Raw genomic sequence first — 18,749 nt, forward strand, 5'->3', positions numbered from 1 at the left:
TTAAAAATAGCTGCCAAAATTAACACTGGTTTGGGCCTGGTTAGAAAGTAACAGGACCAATCAGCGATGAGGGGCAGTACTTTCAGGTGTGGCTGAGTCGTGACGTAAGCGAGCAGCAACAAGAGGCCGGTGCAATTATGGGGGAAGAGATTAGCATGGTTGCTGCTAAAACACCAGTTTTATCAGAACTTGACGACATTTCTTCTTTAAAAGAAGAATAAAGAACCGCAGTGGGTTTTTTTCTTTTCAAAAACGACAAAAGTCGAGTACTGGCATGTCTATAGTCGCCATGTTTCGCATTATTCCTCGGTAGCTGCGCATGCACACCTCGGTCATGGCTACGTCACGTGTTTTGTTGCTCTGATTGGCCCGTAAAGATGTGACAGACAGAACGTTCATCCAATCACACTCCAAAAATTTTTAAAATCCTCTGCTCAGTATTGAAGGTTTTCCAGATGGATGTGTGAAACACATCCCTCTGGCGTGTGAGGTTACAGCATTGCAGGAGTTAGAAGTCTGTAGGGTAAAATAAACTTGCAGAGCTTCTAGCAATTTAAGATCAGTGGCTACCACAACCATAAACACTGGTGTAAATGGTGCACACCTCTGCCTTTTTCAAACCTGTTAAAAAAATACTTGTGTCATAAAAAGCAAGATTTAAAAAAATAGGATATATCTTATGGGGTGCTGGAAGTGATCCACAGGTGAACTGAGATTATGAAATAATGTCTCTTTTTTTCCTCTCTTTGTCCTCTTTTGCATAGAGGTTACTGAGAAAAAATTATGTACAGTAATCAGACTGGATGTCATAATGTGAAGCAATGCTTTGTGAGCTTTAAAACAGATAAATATAAGTCATGAATATATATATTTTAATTTTCTGAGTGTGAAACAATATGGTGCTCCATGCAGCATTAAACCCCCTCTTTGGGAAGCTTAGAAAGAGTTAAAGACTATTTTATCACCACAAAATAAGAATTTCTGAAAAATGTTTGATGAATAGAGGATTTGGCAGTTTTGGTGGCCACCTACAGTGTCTGTAAAAGTTTTCACCCCGTTGGATGTTTTACCCTTTTATTGGTTTTATAAATATATCATGGTCAATATCATTTTTCCATTTCAACAAAAAAACACCTCTTTCATGTCAAAGGGAAAATGGATTTCTACAAAATAATGTCAATTAAAATAAAATATGTAAGGGTAAAACAAGTGATCCATTGATATTCACCCTTTGAAAAGGCTGATTCATCAGCCAACGGCTGCTAGTAGTCTCACAGTTAGTGAAACAGGGATCACCTGAGTGAAATGAATGTGTCTCAGTGATTGTAGTATAAAGACACTTGAGTCTGGAAGGTCCAGTCACTGGTAGCCAGTATTCCTGGCTACCATTACACCACAGAGACAAAAGAAGATTCAAAGCAACTCAGAGAGAAGGTTATTGTAAAGTTTAGAAGGAAAATGTCACATGTGTGAATCTGCCTAGATCAGACCGTCCTCACAAACTGAGTGAGCGTGCGAGAAGGAGACTGTGAGAGAGACCACCAAGACACCTATGACTTCTCTGAAGGAGTTCCAAGCTTCAGCAGCTGAGATGGGAGAGACTCTGCAGACAACAACTGTTGGCCGGGTTCTTCACCAGTCAAAGTTTTATGGGAGAGTGGCAAAGAGAAAGCTTCATTCATTCATTCTGGACAATAGTTCACCAAAAGCCATGTGGGAGACTCCATGGTCATGAGGAAGAAATTTCTTTGGTCTGATGAGACCAAAACTGAGCTTTCTGGCCATCGGACAAGACGCCAAACACTGCACATCACCACAAACACACCATCCCCACTGTGAAGCACAGAGGTGGCAGCATCATGCTGTGGGAATGCCTCTTGGCAGCTAGCCCTGGAAGGCTTGTAAAGGGAGGGGGTTAATGAATGTCGCAAAATACTTTATGGTGAAAAAGGTGAATTTCCTGGAGTAGCCAGACCTCAATCCTACAGAGAATTTGTGGCTGGACTTAAATTGTAGTGTCCAGATGTGCAAGCCTGATTGAGACCAGACTCAGCGCTGTGATTCCAGCTAAGGGTTCATCTACTAAATACTGACTTGAATGAGGTGAATCATTCTGCAGTCACTTATTCTGCAAGTACCTCTCTTTTACTTGATATTCAAATTCTTTGAGATGTACCTATAGGCTCTCATTCCTGTGTCAACTCTAGGGGAAGAATTCTCCACTACTGTGGATGTACCAGCATGTAAACGTCACCAAAGCTCAGTTATAGCTCTGAGGATTCAAATTTTAGGGATTTAAAAGTGCCTTAAGGGTCCAAAGTGACAAAAGCGTGCAGTTTAAATCAATATCTCCGTTTTTTTCTGCAGCTGTCAGTTGATGCAAACGTGCATCTTTTTGAGGAGATGGAGCAGTAGTGTTCTGTAGTACCGCTGGATCTCTGCAGCAGTCATGTGACTGTGACTCTGGATAGCTAGAGGTGTATTTATAACCATAAGGACTGCTTTACAGTCTTCAGACAGATCTTTCTGTGACTCTTTGGGCTTTACACTTCTAACACATAGCAAAGAAAACCATTTAAATACCTCCTTGTGTACTTGCTAATAAAAAACATACGAGGCAGGGCTCCGTCTGCTGGAGAAGGAGGGGTCGCCATGACAACACAACACTCACATGCAAAAGCCCCGCCTCTTTAAACTTCAGACCAGAAGCTCACATGTGTCTGCGGTTCTAAATCTGGCAGGAAGGCAGGGCTGCGGGGCCGAGAGACAGAGGGCCGGAGCAACACGACTCTCCACAGCAGACCGAGAAAAGAAAAAAAAAAGACAGCTGGGTCACGGGAGTCCACCAAGCATCCAGGAAACAGCTCACAGCTCGGGGGACGGGGCCAAAAGAGGCGGGGAGAAGTTTGTTATTGGAAAAGCTGACAGCAGAGCGAGGCAGCGGGGAGGGGAGATTTAACGCAGAGAGGTGGCTGCCTGACTTTGACTTGGTCAGTGAAGGCCTCATGCAGCTTCTTAACAGCAACTCTATCCACGTTTTATCTGCCTGACACACCTCGGCTTGCATCAGAGCTCACGGGGAGCCCACAGAGGGGAGTACAGACAGGGATTAAGAGGAAACAGGAAGAGGAAAAAAAAAGCAAACATGGTGAGTTTGTTGAAACTTCTCATTAGGTGGGGTTGTTGGTGTGGCTGTTGTGGGCGGGGAGGTGGGCCGAGCCTTCAAGAGAAGATCCTCTCTGGACCAGCTGCAGTCTCTCATTGTTTGTGTTGCTCTTAGCAGATTTTCCCTACTTTGTCCTCGCCTGCATGGAAGAAAAAAACAACAAAAAAAAAAAAAAGCATTATAACCGCTTCAGCATGCGGAGCCCCAGAGACTGAAACAGTTTTGTGAATCTCAATTGTTGTGAGCAGAGAAGTTTGGAAGAAATGAAGCCAGGGAACTTTCTTTTCAGAAAGGAAATTGCAAGAAGAAGTGATTTCCAAGGCTGTTTGCTCTAAATCTCAGTCCCGCTTCTACACTCTTTGTGTATAGAAGAGGGAGTGGGTGGGCTGACCGGCCCACTTCCCCATATCAGTCCCGGCAACACGTTTGGTTTCAATTACTTTATCCCTCTGGGGAACAAGTTGCTATAAATAAGTAACAAGAAGCTGCCTGTGGACAGACGGCTGCCTACTGTTGGGTCCAACTGGAGAGGAGGAGGAGGAGAAGGAGGAGGGGACGCATGCCTCAACATTGACAGTGGTTCTGATCTGGGTGGGTGGGCGGGGTCACAGGGAGGCTTGAATGGCTGAGTTGTGGTGAAGGGGCATGTTTGTTGTCAAGCAGAGGTCTAGTTTAGTCTCAGTTGTTGTGGATGAAGGTTGTTAGTTATGGTCCTTTAACCCAGTGGTTTTCAAACTTTTTTCACCAAAGGCACACCTAAGGTTAAGCCAAAATCTCAAGGCACACCATATTTAAATTGATACAAATAGACTTTTTAAATAATGTTACAGTCAAGGTGGCACATAAGGGGAGGTAAAAGGGAGAGCTTTCTGGGACCCAGCCAACTGGGGGATCATGGAGATGGCAAAAATGGGCAAAAGGTGGCAAAAATGGGTTAAAAGTGATGAAAAAACATGACAAAATTGGGCAAAAGTGGCAAAACAAAGTCAGAAATGGGAAAAAATTGGTACAAAAAAAAGGAAAGAGAATAGTGGCCAAACAATGGGTTGAAATTGGCAAAAACTTGTTGAAAGTGTCAAAATAGAAGCAGAAATGGGTTACAATTGGCCTTAAAGCGTTAAAATGTTGTAAAAAGGTGGTAAAAATGGGTTGAAAATGATTTTAAAAAGGGCAAAATTGGGCAAAAAAGTGGTCAAACAAAGTCAAAAGTGGACCAAAGTTGGCAAAAAGGTGGGTTGAGACCGTCAAAAGGTGTCGAAATGGATCACAAGTGCCAGAAAAGTGGCAGAAAGGGGTTGAAGTTGCAAAAATGTGGTAAAAAGAGGCTAAAAGTGATGGAAAAAAAATCACAAAAAATGGCCAAACAATAGCAAAATTGGGCGAAAAGTGTCAAAACAGTAGCAAGAATGGGTTCAATGTGGAATAAAGTTCCAAAAATGTGGCAAAATGGGTTAAAATGGATGAAAAAAAACATGACAAAACTGGGCAAAGAGAAAGAGAAAAGTGGCCAAACAATGGGTTGAAATTGGCAAAAACTTGTTGAAAGTGTCAAAATAGTAATGATCGATCTATCTTATCTGGTTTCAAATCTACCGCCAATCAAAAATGAATATGTAAATCGTAGCGCCGGTGCTATGCCGGGTTCTAAAGGGTTAACAGCAATCTCTGGAAGGTCTGTCTGCTGCTGTCTCATGTTTAAAACTTCTCAGCTCTGTTTCAGTTCTGTCATGGGAAAAGTTCATTCTAAAACCTGAGCTGAAACGGATTATTTTCTAACTGAAGTTTTGTCATTGTTTGGTTGCGTAATGTGGCTTCAGTGACAAAATAACCCCCAAAAGACTTTTAAATTTCCAAGTGAAAACAATTTTTTAGAAAGTAATGCCAATTCAATGAAAATATGTAATGTAGAATAAATGACTGCATAAATATTTACACCCTTTAAAAGTCAGTGTATAGTAGAGTCACCTTTGGCTGCCATCGCAGCTCTGAGTCTGTGTAGATGGGTCTCAATCAGGCTCAAACATCTGGACACTGCAATTTTACTCCATTCTTCTTTGCAGCACCGCTCAGGCTCTGCCAGGTTACAGATATCAGGCCTTTTTCAAGTCCAGCCACTAATCCTCTACTGGACTGAGGTCTGGGCTTTGACTCTGCCACTCTTCATCTTGTTGACTGCAAACCATTTCTGTGTAGCATTCTCTGTAAGCTTCGGCTCATGTCTCGCTGCAAACAAATCCCCTCCCAAGCCCCAGTTCTCGTGCTGTACTCCAGGATTTTCCTTTATTTTGCCACATTCATTTACCCTCTACCTTTACAAGCCTTCCAGGGCCAGCTGCTGGGAAGCATCCCCTCAGCATGATGCTGCCACTACCGTGCTTCACAGTGGGGATGGTGTGTTTGTGGTGATGTCAGTGTTTGGCGTCTTGTCTGATGGCTAAAAAGCTCCATTTTGGTCTCATCTGACAAAAGAACTTTCTTCGCGGTTTGCTAGCAGCATGGGCTGAAAACAGACATGGCGTGCATCTTAAGCAGAGTGGAGTGGCGTTTCTGCGACATGCCAGAGATGGGCTGAAGAGTGAGCAGTGGAACTGCAAAGATTGACTTGAAAGGGAGCGAGCAAGCCACAGTGCAAATGGATTATGTGAAAATTGGAGGTCAGTCTACAACAGGGGTATCCAAACTATGGCCCGGGGTCCAAATGCAGCCCACAGTCCAATTTTGATTGACCCATGAAAATTCTAGAAATAAAGTGAGGTATGGCCCACATTTGAACAGGAAGATTCTGCTTGACTGCACAAGACAGTCCTACCATGCTACTTTTTTAACAAAACATCTCAGCAGGAAGAATTAACTGATGTGATTTTGTGACTTAACTGAGTCAGTACTTTATATGGTAAAAATATTGCCAGTCAAAATAATAGTATCTTGTTTTATACCTTCCTGATGAATTTCATTAGCAAATAGCAGTACCAATAATATTCCAGGGGCAGCGGCAGTAGCAGCGTAGGTCAGCCAGCAACTCCTGAAATCTGATTGTTATCCTCAGAAATCTGAAAATGATTGTCTATTTGCTTTGTCAGCCATTAAATCCAGCATTTAGTTTTAGTTCAGGCAAGCCATGGCGTCAAGCTCTGCCCCAGTCAGTTGATCTAAAGCAAGCCCTCATCAGCTGACGGTCAGCTGATTTGCTCAAAGCATGCTATTGGCTTATTGGCCTAATGCTGCCTTATTTAAACTGCTTCTGCCTGGCCACGCTGCTCTGCTGCTCTCTCTGCAAGCTGCTCTTACAACCCTCCTCCACCCCAGCTCCTCCTTTATTCTGCTTCTAATGCTTCTGTTGTTCAAAGTTGGCGATTTGCAGGTAAAAAGTGGTCTAGTTTTCATGTTTTTCAAGGCTTTACAGGTTTGATAGGCCTTTTTCTTCAATTAATGACCTCCACCAAAGAGGTTATGTGATCGGGTGGGTTTGTTAGTTTGTTAGTTTGTTAGCAACATAACTCAATAAGTTATGGACGGATTTTGATGACATTTTCAGGAAATATCAGAAATGGCAAAAGGAAGAACTGATTAGATTTTGGCATGATCCGGATCACCATCTGGATTCAGGAATTTTTAAAGGATTCTTCGCTGTTACCACTTTACAGCAGGAGATGGCAGACATGAGTAACTTCAATCCCAGCAGCCTTTTTGGGTGTGTTTCTAGTCAAAGTTTTGGAGTTTATAGAGTTTGAAAGACGCACGCCCGGTCAAGGAGACTAGTCGGAGCGTAACAGAGAGAAAGACAGCAAATTGTAGCATGAATACTCACAATGCTGGGAGGAATAGAGGAATATTCACCCTCTGCCATGACTTCCAGTCATCCAGAGAGACCATGGGTGAGACTGTCAGTGAATCTGTTGGCACCAGCAGGCAATGCTTCCACCATGACAGTCCAACCATAGTGAAGCCAATGCTTTACCTCACCGTGTTTCCACCACACTGGGGAGGGAGTAATCAGCGAATGCTGTGGTGTGGGGCACATGGGGACGGATCCAGGAATTTTTTGAAGGATTCTTCACTATTGGGAGAAAGGGGTAATGGCGGAGGTCTGCTCTCTCCGAGTGCTATTCTAGTTTATTAATATTATCGATGCCACACAGCTGTCTACCTTAGATCCAAACACTCCGGGTGTGTACCCACTTGAGCCAAAAATGAACATTGAAATGTGGAGGTCATTGGGGCTGAGATGCTTTTATTTGTGAACTCAAAAGCACCCACCCACAGTTTCTCCCTAATGACCCTAAATGCAAAAGCTCTATAGCTCAGTTACTTGTTGAAAATTGCCCTGATGAGTCCGTGTTTGTGTCCAAGCAGAAAAGCAGTGAGCGTTACCTTTTTCCAGGAGACTTTTCAAACTCGAAATTGCTGCCTCAGGTTTTGTAAAGGTCTCATTATCCCAATTTTGTTTGACAAGATTTTCTGCCGAGCTTGGTGAGCGTGACGAGACTGAAGTCTGGCCACGCTTGATTACACTTATTGAGATGCAACACATCTGCCCTTTCTGCTGAGCGTGGCCACGAATGTAAAGATAAAATATCAGAGGCTTAAACAACCGGGCCTGAACTTTGTTCAGCCTCAGATCAACATTGCTGATATCCTTCTGTGAACACTCAGTAAACAGCTTAACATAAGCAATGTGAGATGATGCATTGGATCGTTTATAACAGAGGTGTCAAACTCAATCACAGCAGGGGCCGGATTCTGAATTTGGGTCTACCTGAGGGCTTAACAGGGTCAATATTTAACCAATCACTGTGAACCTAAATCATTTTGAGATGAAAAGGTCAACATGATACGTTAAAAAGTCAAACTGAGACAAGTCAAACTTACAAGTTTTAAAGGTAAAAACATGACATTTAAGGTCAAAATAATGTTTTTAAAGGCAAAATATAAGATAAAATACTGAAACCATGTTTTTTAAGTCAAAATATAAGAAAGTCAAACCATGAGTTTAAAAGGTAAAAAATTAGCTAAAAGTCCAATTAAGGAGTTGAAATGGTCAGCAAAACTAAGATAACATTCAAAATCATGATATTTAACAATCAAAATGTGAGATAAATATTGAAATCGTGAGGATAAATTGTCAAAATATGGGATTAAATTTCAAAATCATGAGCTTTCAAGGTGAAACATGGAATAAATTTCAAAATCATGAGTTTTGAAGCTAAAACAATGAGCTAGAAGTCAAAGTTGGGGGTTGAAATGGTCAGCAAAACTGAATGTGAGATAAATATCAAAATTGTAAGTCAAACATGTCAAAATATGAGATTTAATTTCAAATTCATAATTTTTTAAAGACAAAATATGAAACAATGGTAAAAATCACAAGTTTTAAAGGAAAAAAAAGATTAAAGTCAAAGTTAGGAGTTAAAAAAGGTCAAGACATGAGATAAAAGTCGAAATCAGGAATTTAAAAGGTCAAACTAGGATTTAATGTAAAATTATGAATCTATCAGGTAAAAATATGAGATAAAAGCCAAAGTCATGAAATTTTAAGGTTAAAATATAAAATATTTTGGTGTCTGGCACAGCCTTTTTCTTAAACCTGCTTTATTTTCATCGGCCAGTGGACTGGTTGTGATCCAATGCAATATGATATAATATTTTTAATCCCACATTTTGATATTTTAGAGCCACAATTCAAAATTTTATTTTATATGTTTGCCTTTGAAAAACATTAGGTTGACATTTACTTTCATGTTTTGACCTTTTGAACTAATAAGCTTGATTTTTTCATCGCAGATTTAGAGCCTTTAAATTTATGATCTTGACATTTTTTAATCTTAAACTCATTTATCATAAGTGTAAATGATTTTCTGTTAGCCTTGCTGAGGTTTTATTTATCAGAACCACACACCTCCATGCCTAATGTTGAAGACAATTTTTCCTGTTTTTACATTCAAGAGTATTTGACATCTTGTTATCCATTTGTTTCAGTTCATTATTATTATTTTTTAGCATTTCATATTATCAGCTTTGAATGCAATGGTAAAGTTTGATCTTCTTGTGTCTCATTACCTCACACAAAGTCCACTCGAGGATCAGATAAGCTTCATGTTTGCTCTTCTGTCCTGGAACACAGAGAACAACAGGAAGAGAGTGAGGAAATGAGCAGTGATTACAGTGTTAGAGACAGCCAGCAGCCGTTTAGACCCTCGGCTCCTCTTTATACGCAGATTATATTCGCCTGAAGTGGCCTCTGTCACCAGGAAGCTCCTGAAGTCCACTCTCTCCCACTGTGCCTCTGCTAGGAAACACAGCCCACCTGCCTTAGGATACACTGCAGCTGTCGCTCCAAACACACTTATATTAGGAACACAGTCAGAGCTCCAAATATACAACGACCTTCCAGACCCCAACCCCCCCACTGTCTGTCTGTGTCTCCTCTTAACGCCTGCCTCTGACTGCAGCCTGTGACTGTGGCTTTAAGAAAGGAGCACCGTCAGGCTCAGTAGCTGTAGAAGAACTAGCTGGATTTGAGGCAGCTTTTAAACAGATTAACTCTGACGATTATTCATCAAACCTTAATCTGACTGGAACACATGATGAGATTTTATTTATCATCTAAAAGTCATTTCATTGACTGGGCCTTATCCATGCCTTAATGTCATGCTGTGTCTCCTTATTTAGTTAGCTGAACATTTTTTCAGCCAAGATAATGCCACTACAGCTCTTCCTTCAGCCATACACAGAGTATAAACCCCAGCTTTGTACCATCAAATTACACATACTCCGCCCACATACTCTAGCTAAGGTGGACTGAAGTTGACTTGTTTTGAGTTTGCTCCTTTCTGTCTTTGTTTTTAGACTCCAACCAAGCTTTAATTTAAACGTCTATCTTATTTGTGTGAACTAAAATCAGGCGGGGATTCCTCCTTTGCTGTTGTAGTCCACCTACTATAGCACATGCCTGTTGACTGGAACTGTGAAAACTCTCATGACCTACTGCTCATATTTTCAGTTTACTATGGGGCAGAGATGCTGCTGTTTAAGACTCTGGAGCTTGTTTAAGAAAACTTTCAGTTTTCATTTATTTGATGTATCTGTTTATTGTAGGGATGCACAATATTGGATTTTTGCCGATATCCGATATGCCGATATTTTAAAACTCATTTTGGCCAATACTGATATTTAATTATATTTTTTCCACTATAAAAACACCAATTCCATCCTGTACTACAAATATATATTTTTTAAATATTGGTAGTCAGTTTTTTTTTAGAATCAGACAAAACATTTGACTTTCATCAGAAATGAAGTATGTATTGTTTTTTTCAAACACAGCCATACACTAATGAAAGACTTACAGTAATGTCTTTGGGTTACATCTGCATTACAAGCTACATGTACAGTCATGGACCAAAGTATTGGCACCCCTGGGATTTTTCCAGAAAATACACCATTTCTCCCAGAAATTGTTGCATTTACAAATGTTTTTGGTATACTATGTTTATTTCCTTTATGTGCATTAGAAAAAAAAAAAAAAAAAAAAAAAAAAAAAAAAGAAGAAAAAAGACAAAATTGACATAATTTTACACAAAACCAAAAAAAAAAAAAAAAAAATATGTGCCAGACAAAATTATTGGCACCCTCAACTTAATATTTGGTTGCACACACTTGGGAAAAAATAACTGAAACCAATCTCTTCCTATAACCATCAACAAGCTTCTTACACCTCTCAGCTGGAAATTTGGACCACTCTTCTTTTGCAAACTGCTCCAGGTCTCTCAGATTTGAAGGGTGCTACTTGCAACAGCAGTTTTGAGATCGCTCCATAGGTGTTCAATGGGATTTAGATCCGGACTCATTGCTGGCCACTTCAGAACTCTCCAGCTTTGTCTCCAACCATTTCTTGGTGCTTTTTGAGGTATGTCTGGGGTTGTTGTCCTGCTGGAACACCCATGACCTCTGACCCAGACCCAGCTTTCTGACACTAGGCCCAACATTGCAGCCCAACATTTTTTGATAGTCTTCAGATTTCATGATTTCTTGCACACAGTCAAGGCACCCAGTGCCAGAGGCAGCAAAATAACCCCAAAACATCCTTGAAGCTCCACCATGTTTGACTGTAGGTACTGTGTTCTTTTCTTTGTAAGCCTCATTCTGTTTTCTGTAAACAGTAGAATGACGTGATTTTCCAAAAAGCTCTACCTTAGTCTCATTTGTCCACAAAATAATCTCCCAGAAGGATTGAAGCTTACACAGGTACATTGTTGCAAACTCCAGTCTGGCTTTATTATGTCTCTTTGTCAGCGGTGGGGTTCTCCTCAGTCTCCTGCCATAGCGCTTCATCTCATTCAGATGACCACGTATGGTCCCAGCTGACACTTTTGCACCCTGAGTCTGCAGGACAGCCTGAATTTGTGTGGAAGTTGACTGAGGATGTTTATCCACCATTCCAACTATCCTACGTTGCATTCTTTTGTCAGTTTTTCTCTTCTGTCCACGTCCAGGGAGATTAGCCACAGCTCCATGGGTTATAAACTTCTTGATTATATTACACACAGTGGACAAAGGAATTTCAGGATCTCTGTAGATGGTCTTGTAACACATTGACATTGTTCATATTTTACTACAATTTTGCTTCTTAAGTCCTCAGACAATTCTGGGCTCTTCTTTCTCTTCTCCATGCTTGGTGTGACACACACAGGCACACAACACAAAGGTTGAGTCAACTTTTAGACATTCTAACTGGCTTCAGGTGTGATTTCTAGATTGTCAGCACCTGTTACTGCCACAGGTGAGTTTAAATGAGCATCACATGATTGAAATAAAATGATTTACCCACAGTTTTAAAAGAGGGCCAATAATTTTGTCCATTTTGCCCATTTCTTGAGTTTTGTGTAAAATTATGTCAATTAATTCTGTTTTCTTCAGTTTTTTGTGTTGTTCCGATGCACATAAAGGAAATAAACACATGTATACCAAAAACATTTGTTATTGCAACAATTTCTGGGAGAAATGGTGTATTTTCTGGAAAAATTCCAGGGGTGCCAATACTTTGGTCCATGACTGTATTTTTGACAGTACAGCCAAAGTCATCTGCATCTTTGAGGACAATAAACAACAGCAAAATAACCTGCTGACACTGAGCCTCACGGTGCAAAAAAAGAAATAACCTCTAAATTTAGATGAAATCTCCTTATTACTCAGCCAGTTTACAGGATGGCTCACTCAGATACTCCTGACAAAGGGCTTTAAATAACAACAACAGCAAAGACAGATTCTTAAATGCAAAAAATCTAGCTATATTTCAGACCTTAAATATGCTTAAAAATGGTGAAGGTTTTCATCTAGGATTGTTTCTTCTACGACTTACAATCTTTAAAACTCTAAGTTCAGATTCTTGTGAATTTACTCATTTTTAAACTTGAAAACTTCACATTTCTTCTTATAAATTCATCACTTTTTGAACTCAAAAATATCGAGTTTTTTTCTCATAAATTCACGACTTCTCAATCTTGAAAATGGCCTGTGTTGAAATTTTAATCATGCTTCTCTTTATGAGTGAGAACAGAAGGGCAAAGTTTCATTCAGTTTCATTTTTAGAAGCAGGAACTTGTTCTTCTTTGCAGAGGTCATGGCTGGTTCTTCTGTGTGGAGTAAATAATCAAACTCCATCATTTTTTGTTTGCTTTTGTTGCCATCTTCCTCCTTGTATTTGCCCAATTTCCTATTTTAAGATTTTTTAATGGAAATGTTCCCCTTCTCAGTGTCAGTTCTCACATTTCCCTTCAAAAATAGCACCTTATCTGTCACCCCTTTTGTCCAGTTCAGCCTCTAAGAATTCTCCGCTGGGCTGTAGTTTGGATTCCTAAAAGTTTTGCATGTTCGGAGGATGTTTTGAAGTTTTGCCGGATTGTGGCAGACTGCATCTGCAGATCAGCGTGAGAGAATCAAAGCCCCAGACTGTTTGTGTGCAAACAGAAGACGGCTTTGAGCGTTAGCTTGGAGAGGCTCCGCTGACTTTTTTAGCTCTTGTGCTGAAATGCTCTCCTCTGCTGCTCTGCTGGCGGGATCATGACCAGGGTTAGCAAGTCACAGATGACTTTACTTTCTCAAAACTTCTCACAGTTTCTCTCTACAAATGTTAAAGCCAAACTATATCACTACCCCTGAGTATAAATCTGACCCAATGTGACTCCGATCAAGGACGCCGTTCATCTTCAGCTCTGCTTTTAGCAAAACGGTTGCCAGTACACAGAGCTATATTTAAGAGCTGGCTCCATGCCTTGTGGACAGAACTCTTACTACAGCTTTCCAAAACCATAAAATCACCCAAAGTCTGGAAAATAGTGAGGGATGAGTCATCAGACCTTTTCATTTGGGTGCTGCTGAGGATTGCAGAACACTTAGAGAAGTTTGACGTTGAGCTGAAACAGGTTTCTAAATGGCAATGGCTCCACGGGGAGCAGAAGTGTCTGACTGTCCAAAGGTGTTGATTAAAATATGTATTACCTCTGTGGACTCTGGAGCAGAACTGCAATGTTTCTGTGGAAAATAGAACCCCTTTAAAAGAGGTGTTAATCAAAAACCAACAGGCTGTCCCAGAGACCAACAACAACTCTAATTTAGCTCATTTTACTCTGACACAAAGTCTGCAAAAAGACTCCAATGAATCAAATAAAAGTCACAAATTCTGCAGAGTACTAATGCTTATACTTAATGCATATTCTGACTTAGTATTTTGTTTCTTTTCTTACATTTTCTGAGTATCAATCAATACTTTTACGTGCACAGTGAAGTCAAACTATGCCTATTGCTGGACTAGGAAATTTAACTGGACTACTCTCAGTGTCCCAGTATAGAAGCACCAAGGAGGATCAACTCACTGACAGAAGTATGAGTAGGCAAGCAGCCATCTAGTTGTGTCAGAGCAAAAACATAGACCATTACAGTTCTGTACATTTTAAACATGCTCTAAGCTTCACTTTTGGTATGGAAACATCTACATTAGTCACGTTTACATGGGCACTTTTATTCTAATCTGATTAAAATCAACCCGATTAAATGTTTTGGGTCAAGCGTTTACATTGTGTGTGATCTGTCCGATCGGGTGTTTATATGTGCCTGTTTTTAATCGGAATAGCGGCCACAGCATCAACGGTCACCACAAGCAACTATAAATCATGTGACACACAGGTCACATGATTTATGGTTGCTAGTGGTTTCCAGTGGTATATAGTCCCTCTGCTCTGTTATTTCTCCGTCCCCTATTGAGGCCGACATCCCCTGAGTCTTGGCTTCGCCACTACCGGTGTTTGAGTCTAGTGCCCCGTTTCTGCTGGCGAGAACAGCTCCCGACAATACGTCACCACGCAGTTACGTCAGGACAAAGAGCATGCGCAGAAAGAACGTGTCGGATCAATCGGGTGAAGGTGTTTACATGGAAGAATTTTCCCTCTGATCAGGTCATGAAAAGGTGTAGACCACTCCTCTGCAACCGATTGGATTTTTAATCGGATGGGGCCTGATCGGGTTGATTTAGGTGTTTACATGCAGCGTTTCTTATCAAGTTGAGGGTTTCACCCGATTAGAAGTGTCCATGTAAACACAGCTAGTGTCACTCTATATCAGTGAGATGCAGCGTGTGGCTCTGGAGCCACGTGTGGCTCTTTTGGGATTATCTGTGGCTCTTTTATGTCTTAATTACCTCCCCCAAGGAGGTTATGTGATCGGTTTGTTTGGTTGTTAGTTTGTTAGCAACATAACTCAAAAAGTCAAGGACGGATTTTCAGGAAATTTTCAGGAAATGTCAGAAATAGCATACAGAAGAATTGATTAGATTTCGGGAGTGATCCGGATCACCATCTGGATCCAGGAATTTTTTAAAGGATCTGTACTATTGGCAGATAGGGCTAATGGCGGAGGTCTGCGCTCTCTGTGTGCTTTTCTAGTTTTAAATATTATTCCCCTGGTAAACCTTACAAAAGGGAAACATTTTTGCCCTTTTTCACAATTTTTTTCCACTTTTCATCAATTTAAGCTACTTTTTGCCATTAAGTACCACCATTTTTTTTCTACTTTTTTGCCCCTTTTTTCAATTTTTGCCACTTTGATTCCATTTTTGCACATTTAAGCTACCTTTTGCCATTGAATACCACTTTTTTTCCCACTTTTGATACTTTTTTCTGCATCTTTTTCCCATTTTTTTTGCCACCTTTATCCCATTTTTGCCCCTTTTCACCATTTTTTTCTCCCCATTTTCACCCGTTTAAGCTGCCTTTTGTCATTAAATACCACTTTCTTTTTCCTTTTTGCCCCTTTTAGCCATTTCTTTTTGAAAGTTTTATACAATTTTTGCCCTTTTTCACCATTTTTTTCCCCACTTTTTGCTATTTAAGCTACCTTTTGCCATTACATACCACTTTTTTGCCTATTTTTGATACTTTTTTTATTTCCAACTTTTAACCTTTTTTTTTTTTTGCAACTTTTATCCCATATTTCCCTGTTTCACCATTCTTTCTCCCCATTTTCACCCATTTAAGTTACCTTTTGTCATTAAATACCACTTTCTTCCTTGTTTTTGCCCATTTTAGCCACTTATTTTTTGGAAATTTTATACCATTTTTGCCCTTTTTTCACCATATTTTTTGTCACTTTTAGCTATTTAAGATACCTTTTGCCAGATTCCTGTTACTGAACAGGTAAGCATGAACAGGGGAATGGCTGTCTGACAGCATAGGGTTTCACATCAGTGACCGATTATATCTGAGAGGGATTTTTGCCGACCATCTGGGCACTTTACTTAATTTCATAAAAGTTTTCTCTCGGTGATCAATAAACTACCAAACACTCTCCTATGACAGAGCGCTCCTTCCTCGTTAAGCTCTGTCATTATTTAAAAGCCTCTTTCATACACAGAGCACAGAATAGCAAAATAATAACTATTTTAAATGCTGTTAAGGTAACTTGGCTGTTGGGCATTACATACACTGGAGGAAAATACTGTAGGCCAGCTGTCCCTGTCATATTGACTGAAGCTATGCTGAACCATATTAGTAGCTAGCTCCAATAGCTACAGTAATGTTAGGACTTACATTGCATTTTTCTTCCTGTAAACGATGATAAATATGAAAAATTTTCAGCTTAATACAAACCTGATTATCGCGTCCCTGGTCTTGAGACAATGCGGAAAAGACACCAGCTCCACTCAGTTCTTCTACCTGTATTTTAGGCAGTCCCGCTCAGTTGAGAACTATCTGTGCTCGATTACTCTTCCTCACGGAAGTGGAGGACGTAAACGGTGTGCCACGCTGAAGTGAAACTGAATTGTAGAACTGAATTTGAATGGAATTTTAGTTTTGAATTTAAGGAATATATAGAGTTGAATGCTCAAGTGAATAAAATTCAATATCAAAGCAAAACAAAAAAAATGATTTCAAAGCAAATAAATTTAGTTTCAAAACATTAAATTCAAATTCAAATCATAATATTCAAATTCAGTTTCTAATGGCATAAATCTCAGCCCATACTAAAAGGTCAAACTGAGCTGAAATTCAAAATCATGAGTTTAAAAGGTCAATACATAACTTAAAACTTCACATTTTAAATCTAAAAGGTCAAAATATAAGATAAAAAGTCAAAATTATGAGATGTAAAGGTCACAATATGAAATAAAAAGTGAATTCCATAACTTTAAGTCTTAACTGTGAGATGCAAAATTGAAAGAAAACAAACTTCAAGTTTCCTTTATACTGGAGGAAATCTGCAGACCTCATTCTTATGATAAAAATATAATCTGATCTGGTGGGCCAGGTATGACTGTACCACAGGCCGGATTTGGCCCCCGGGCCTTGAGTTTGACACCCCTGGATTAAGCCACAGCAAAAGACAACAAAGAGAAATCATCTGAAAAATGGCAGAACTTTTTGAGTACATAAGAGAAAATGCCACCCACTTTTTCTATGACTGTTAACTCCACTTGTAGCAGCTGAAATTTGTGAGTCAAGGCAGGCTCTGACGTTCAAAGACGATGCTGTGTCACCCTACGATTGTGGGTAATGTAGTGCTGTTTCCTGAGATGACCGTCTTCTACCTGATCATGTACGTTCATAACCACATTTAAATGGCCTGTAGCAACTAAACAGGGATATTTCACTAGTAAAGGAAGGATCAACCAATCAGATGTCACTCTGACACTCTAGGATTGTGGGTAATGTAGTGCTTTTTCCCGAGATGCCCTAAAAATCAGGGAAAGAACATGCAAAATAGTGATTTCCACCTCATATATTGTGGTAAGTCTACCTTGAATGGTTATGACATTTTAGCCAATAATCAAATCTGAAAAGCTGATTTTTTTCATAGAAATGTAAGAACAAATGCACCGCTGCTGAAAATCTGAACTCTTGCATACTTATTAAACACACACAGTGACCTGATTCTGTACCAAACCAGGCGGTTTTTGGTGTCACTGCAGTTGCAAACATGTTTCTGTCATGATCCATGCATCACTCCTTCGTCTCGTGTTGTCGTTGATTTCTGACTTCTTCTCCATGAATTTGGGCCTCAAAAGAAACAAACCAAGAGGAATTATTGTACCAGCAGTCTTTGATGCAGCATTTCTTTTATTTCGTTCTCCCTCCTGCAGACTCATGGACAGACAGAGCTGCAGGGAGGGGGGTCTCAGAGGGAAAGAGATAGGCAGATGAGCCTGAGAAGAGGAGGTAAAAAGAGGGAGAAAAGTGAGGCGGGAGAGGAGCGGAAGGAAGATTTGCTGAGTGAGCGATAATTTGAGGATTGGATTTGGGAGCAGGAATCGAGCTGCGCCCAGCCAACCTCTTCCCACACGGCTTGGCATGGCACGCTATAAAGTGATTTCCATGGAAATAATGACCCCAAACTCCTGATGTTCGTGGCCATGCTGCTGCAAAGGAAAAAGAACCGAGTTACACAGAAGAGAACAACAAAGAAAAGCTACTAAAGGACAACTGGGCAGCCAGGGTTTTTAAATATTTTCTTTTAGCATGATGGAGAACTTTTCCTACTTTTAAGACTTTAGAGTCCTGCTGTTTTCACATAATTATAGCTGCCTCATGTCGTCAAAATGAGACAGACATAATTGGCATTTCTGCTTAACGAACAGCAAGCCTTAGAAATGTCACATCACAGAATGAAAGGACTGTATTGTTGAAATATTTGGAGAATTTTTAGAAATGTCTTTCTCTTTTTAATTAAAATCAATCATTCAGATGTTAAGAGTGTTTCATTATTTGTTTCACTTAGAGAAACAGATGTTTTTTTAAATTCTCTTGCTGATTGTGCACAGTGTGAGATCTTTGATTACATCCAAAAATGTGCAACATTAACAGCAAGTGCTTACAAAAACAAATTATCATTAAAAGTTGCTCCATCAGCCTCTTCATTAACATAAATGTGGATTCATTCATGTCTCTAAACAACTTCTCTTCAGTCTTCAGTCAACTTAGGTGGACGATAGAGAGCCTATAAAAAGTATTTATCCGTTTGTATGTTTTACCCTTTCATTGATCCTTTAAATCAGTGGTTCTCAACTGGTCCAGCCTCAGGACCCACCAGTCTGTCT

General features: G+C 40.0%; 1 protein-coding gene across 1 annotated transcript in view; it reads left to right on the forward strand.

Moving 5' to 3' along the window:
* The first annotated feature begins 2,904 nt into the window (after window positions 1-2,904).
* sgcd (sarcoglycan, delta (dystrophin-associated glycoprotein)) overlaps window positions 2,905-18,749 on the forward strand; it is a 259,177-nt gene continuing 243,332 nt past the window's right edge. The window contains exon 1 of the mRNA XM_041801184.1: window positions 2,905-3,148. Coding sequence (XP_041657118.1) covers window positions 3,146-3,148 — 3 coding nt within the window. The 5' untranslated portion in view covers window positions 2,905-3,145. The remainder of the gene's footprint in view (window positions 3,149-18,749) is intronic.

Source organism: Cheilinus undulatus, linkage group 12, assembly GCF_018320785.1.
Source record: "Cheilinus undulatus linkage group 12, ASM1832078v1, whole genome shotgun sequence".
NCBI lineage: Eukaryota > Metazoa > Chordata > Actinopteri > Labriformes > Labridae > Cheilinus > Cheilinus undulatus.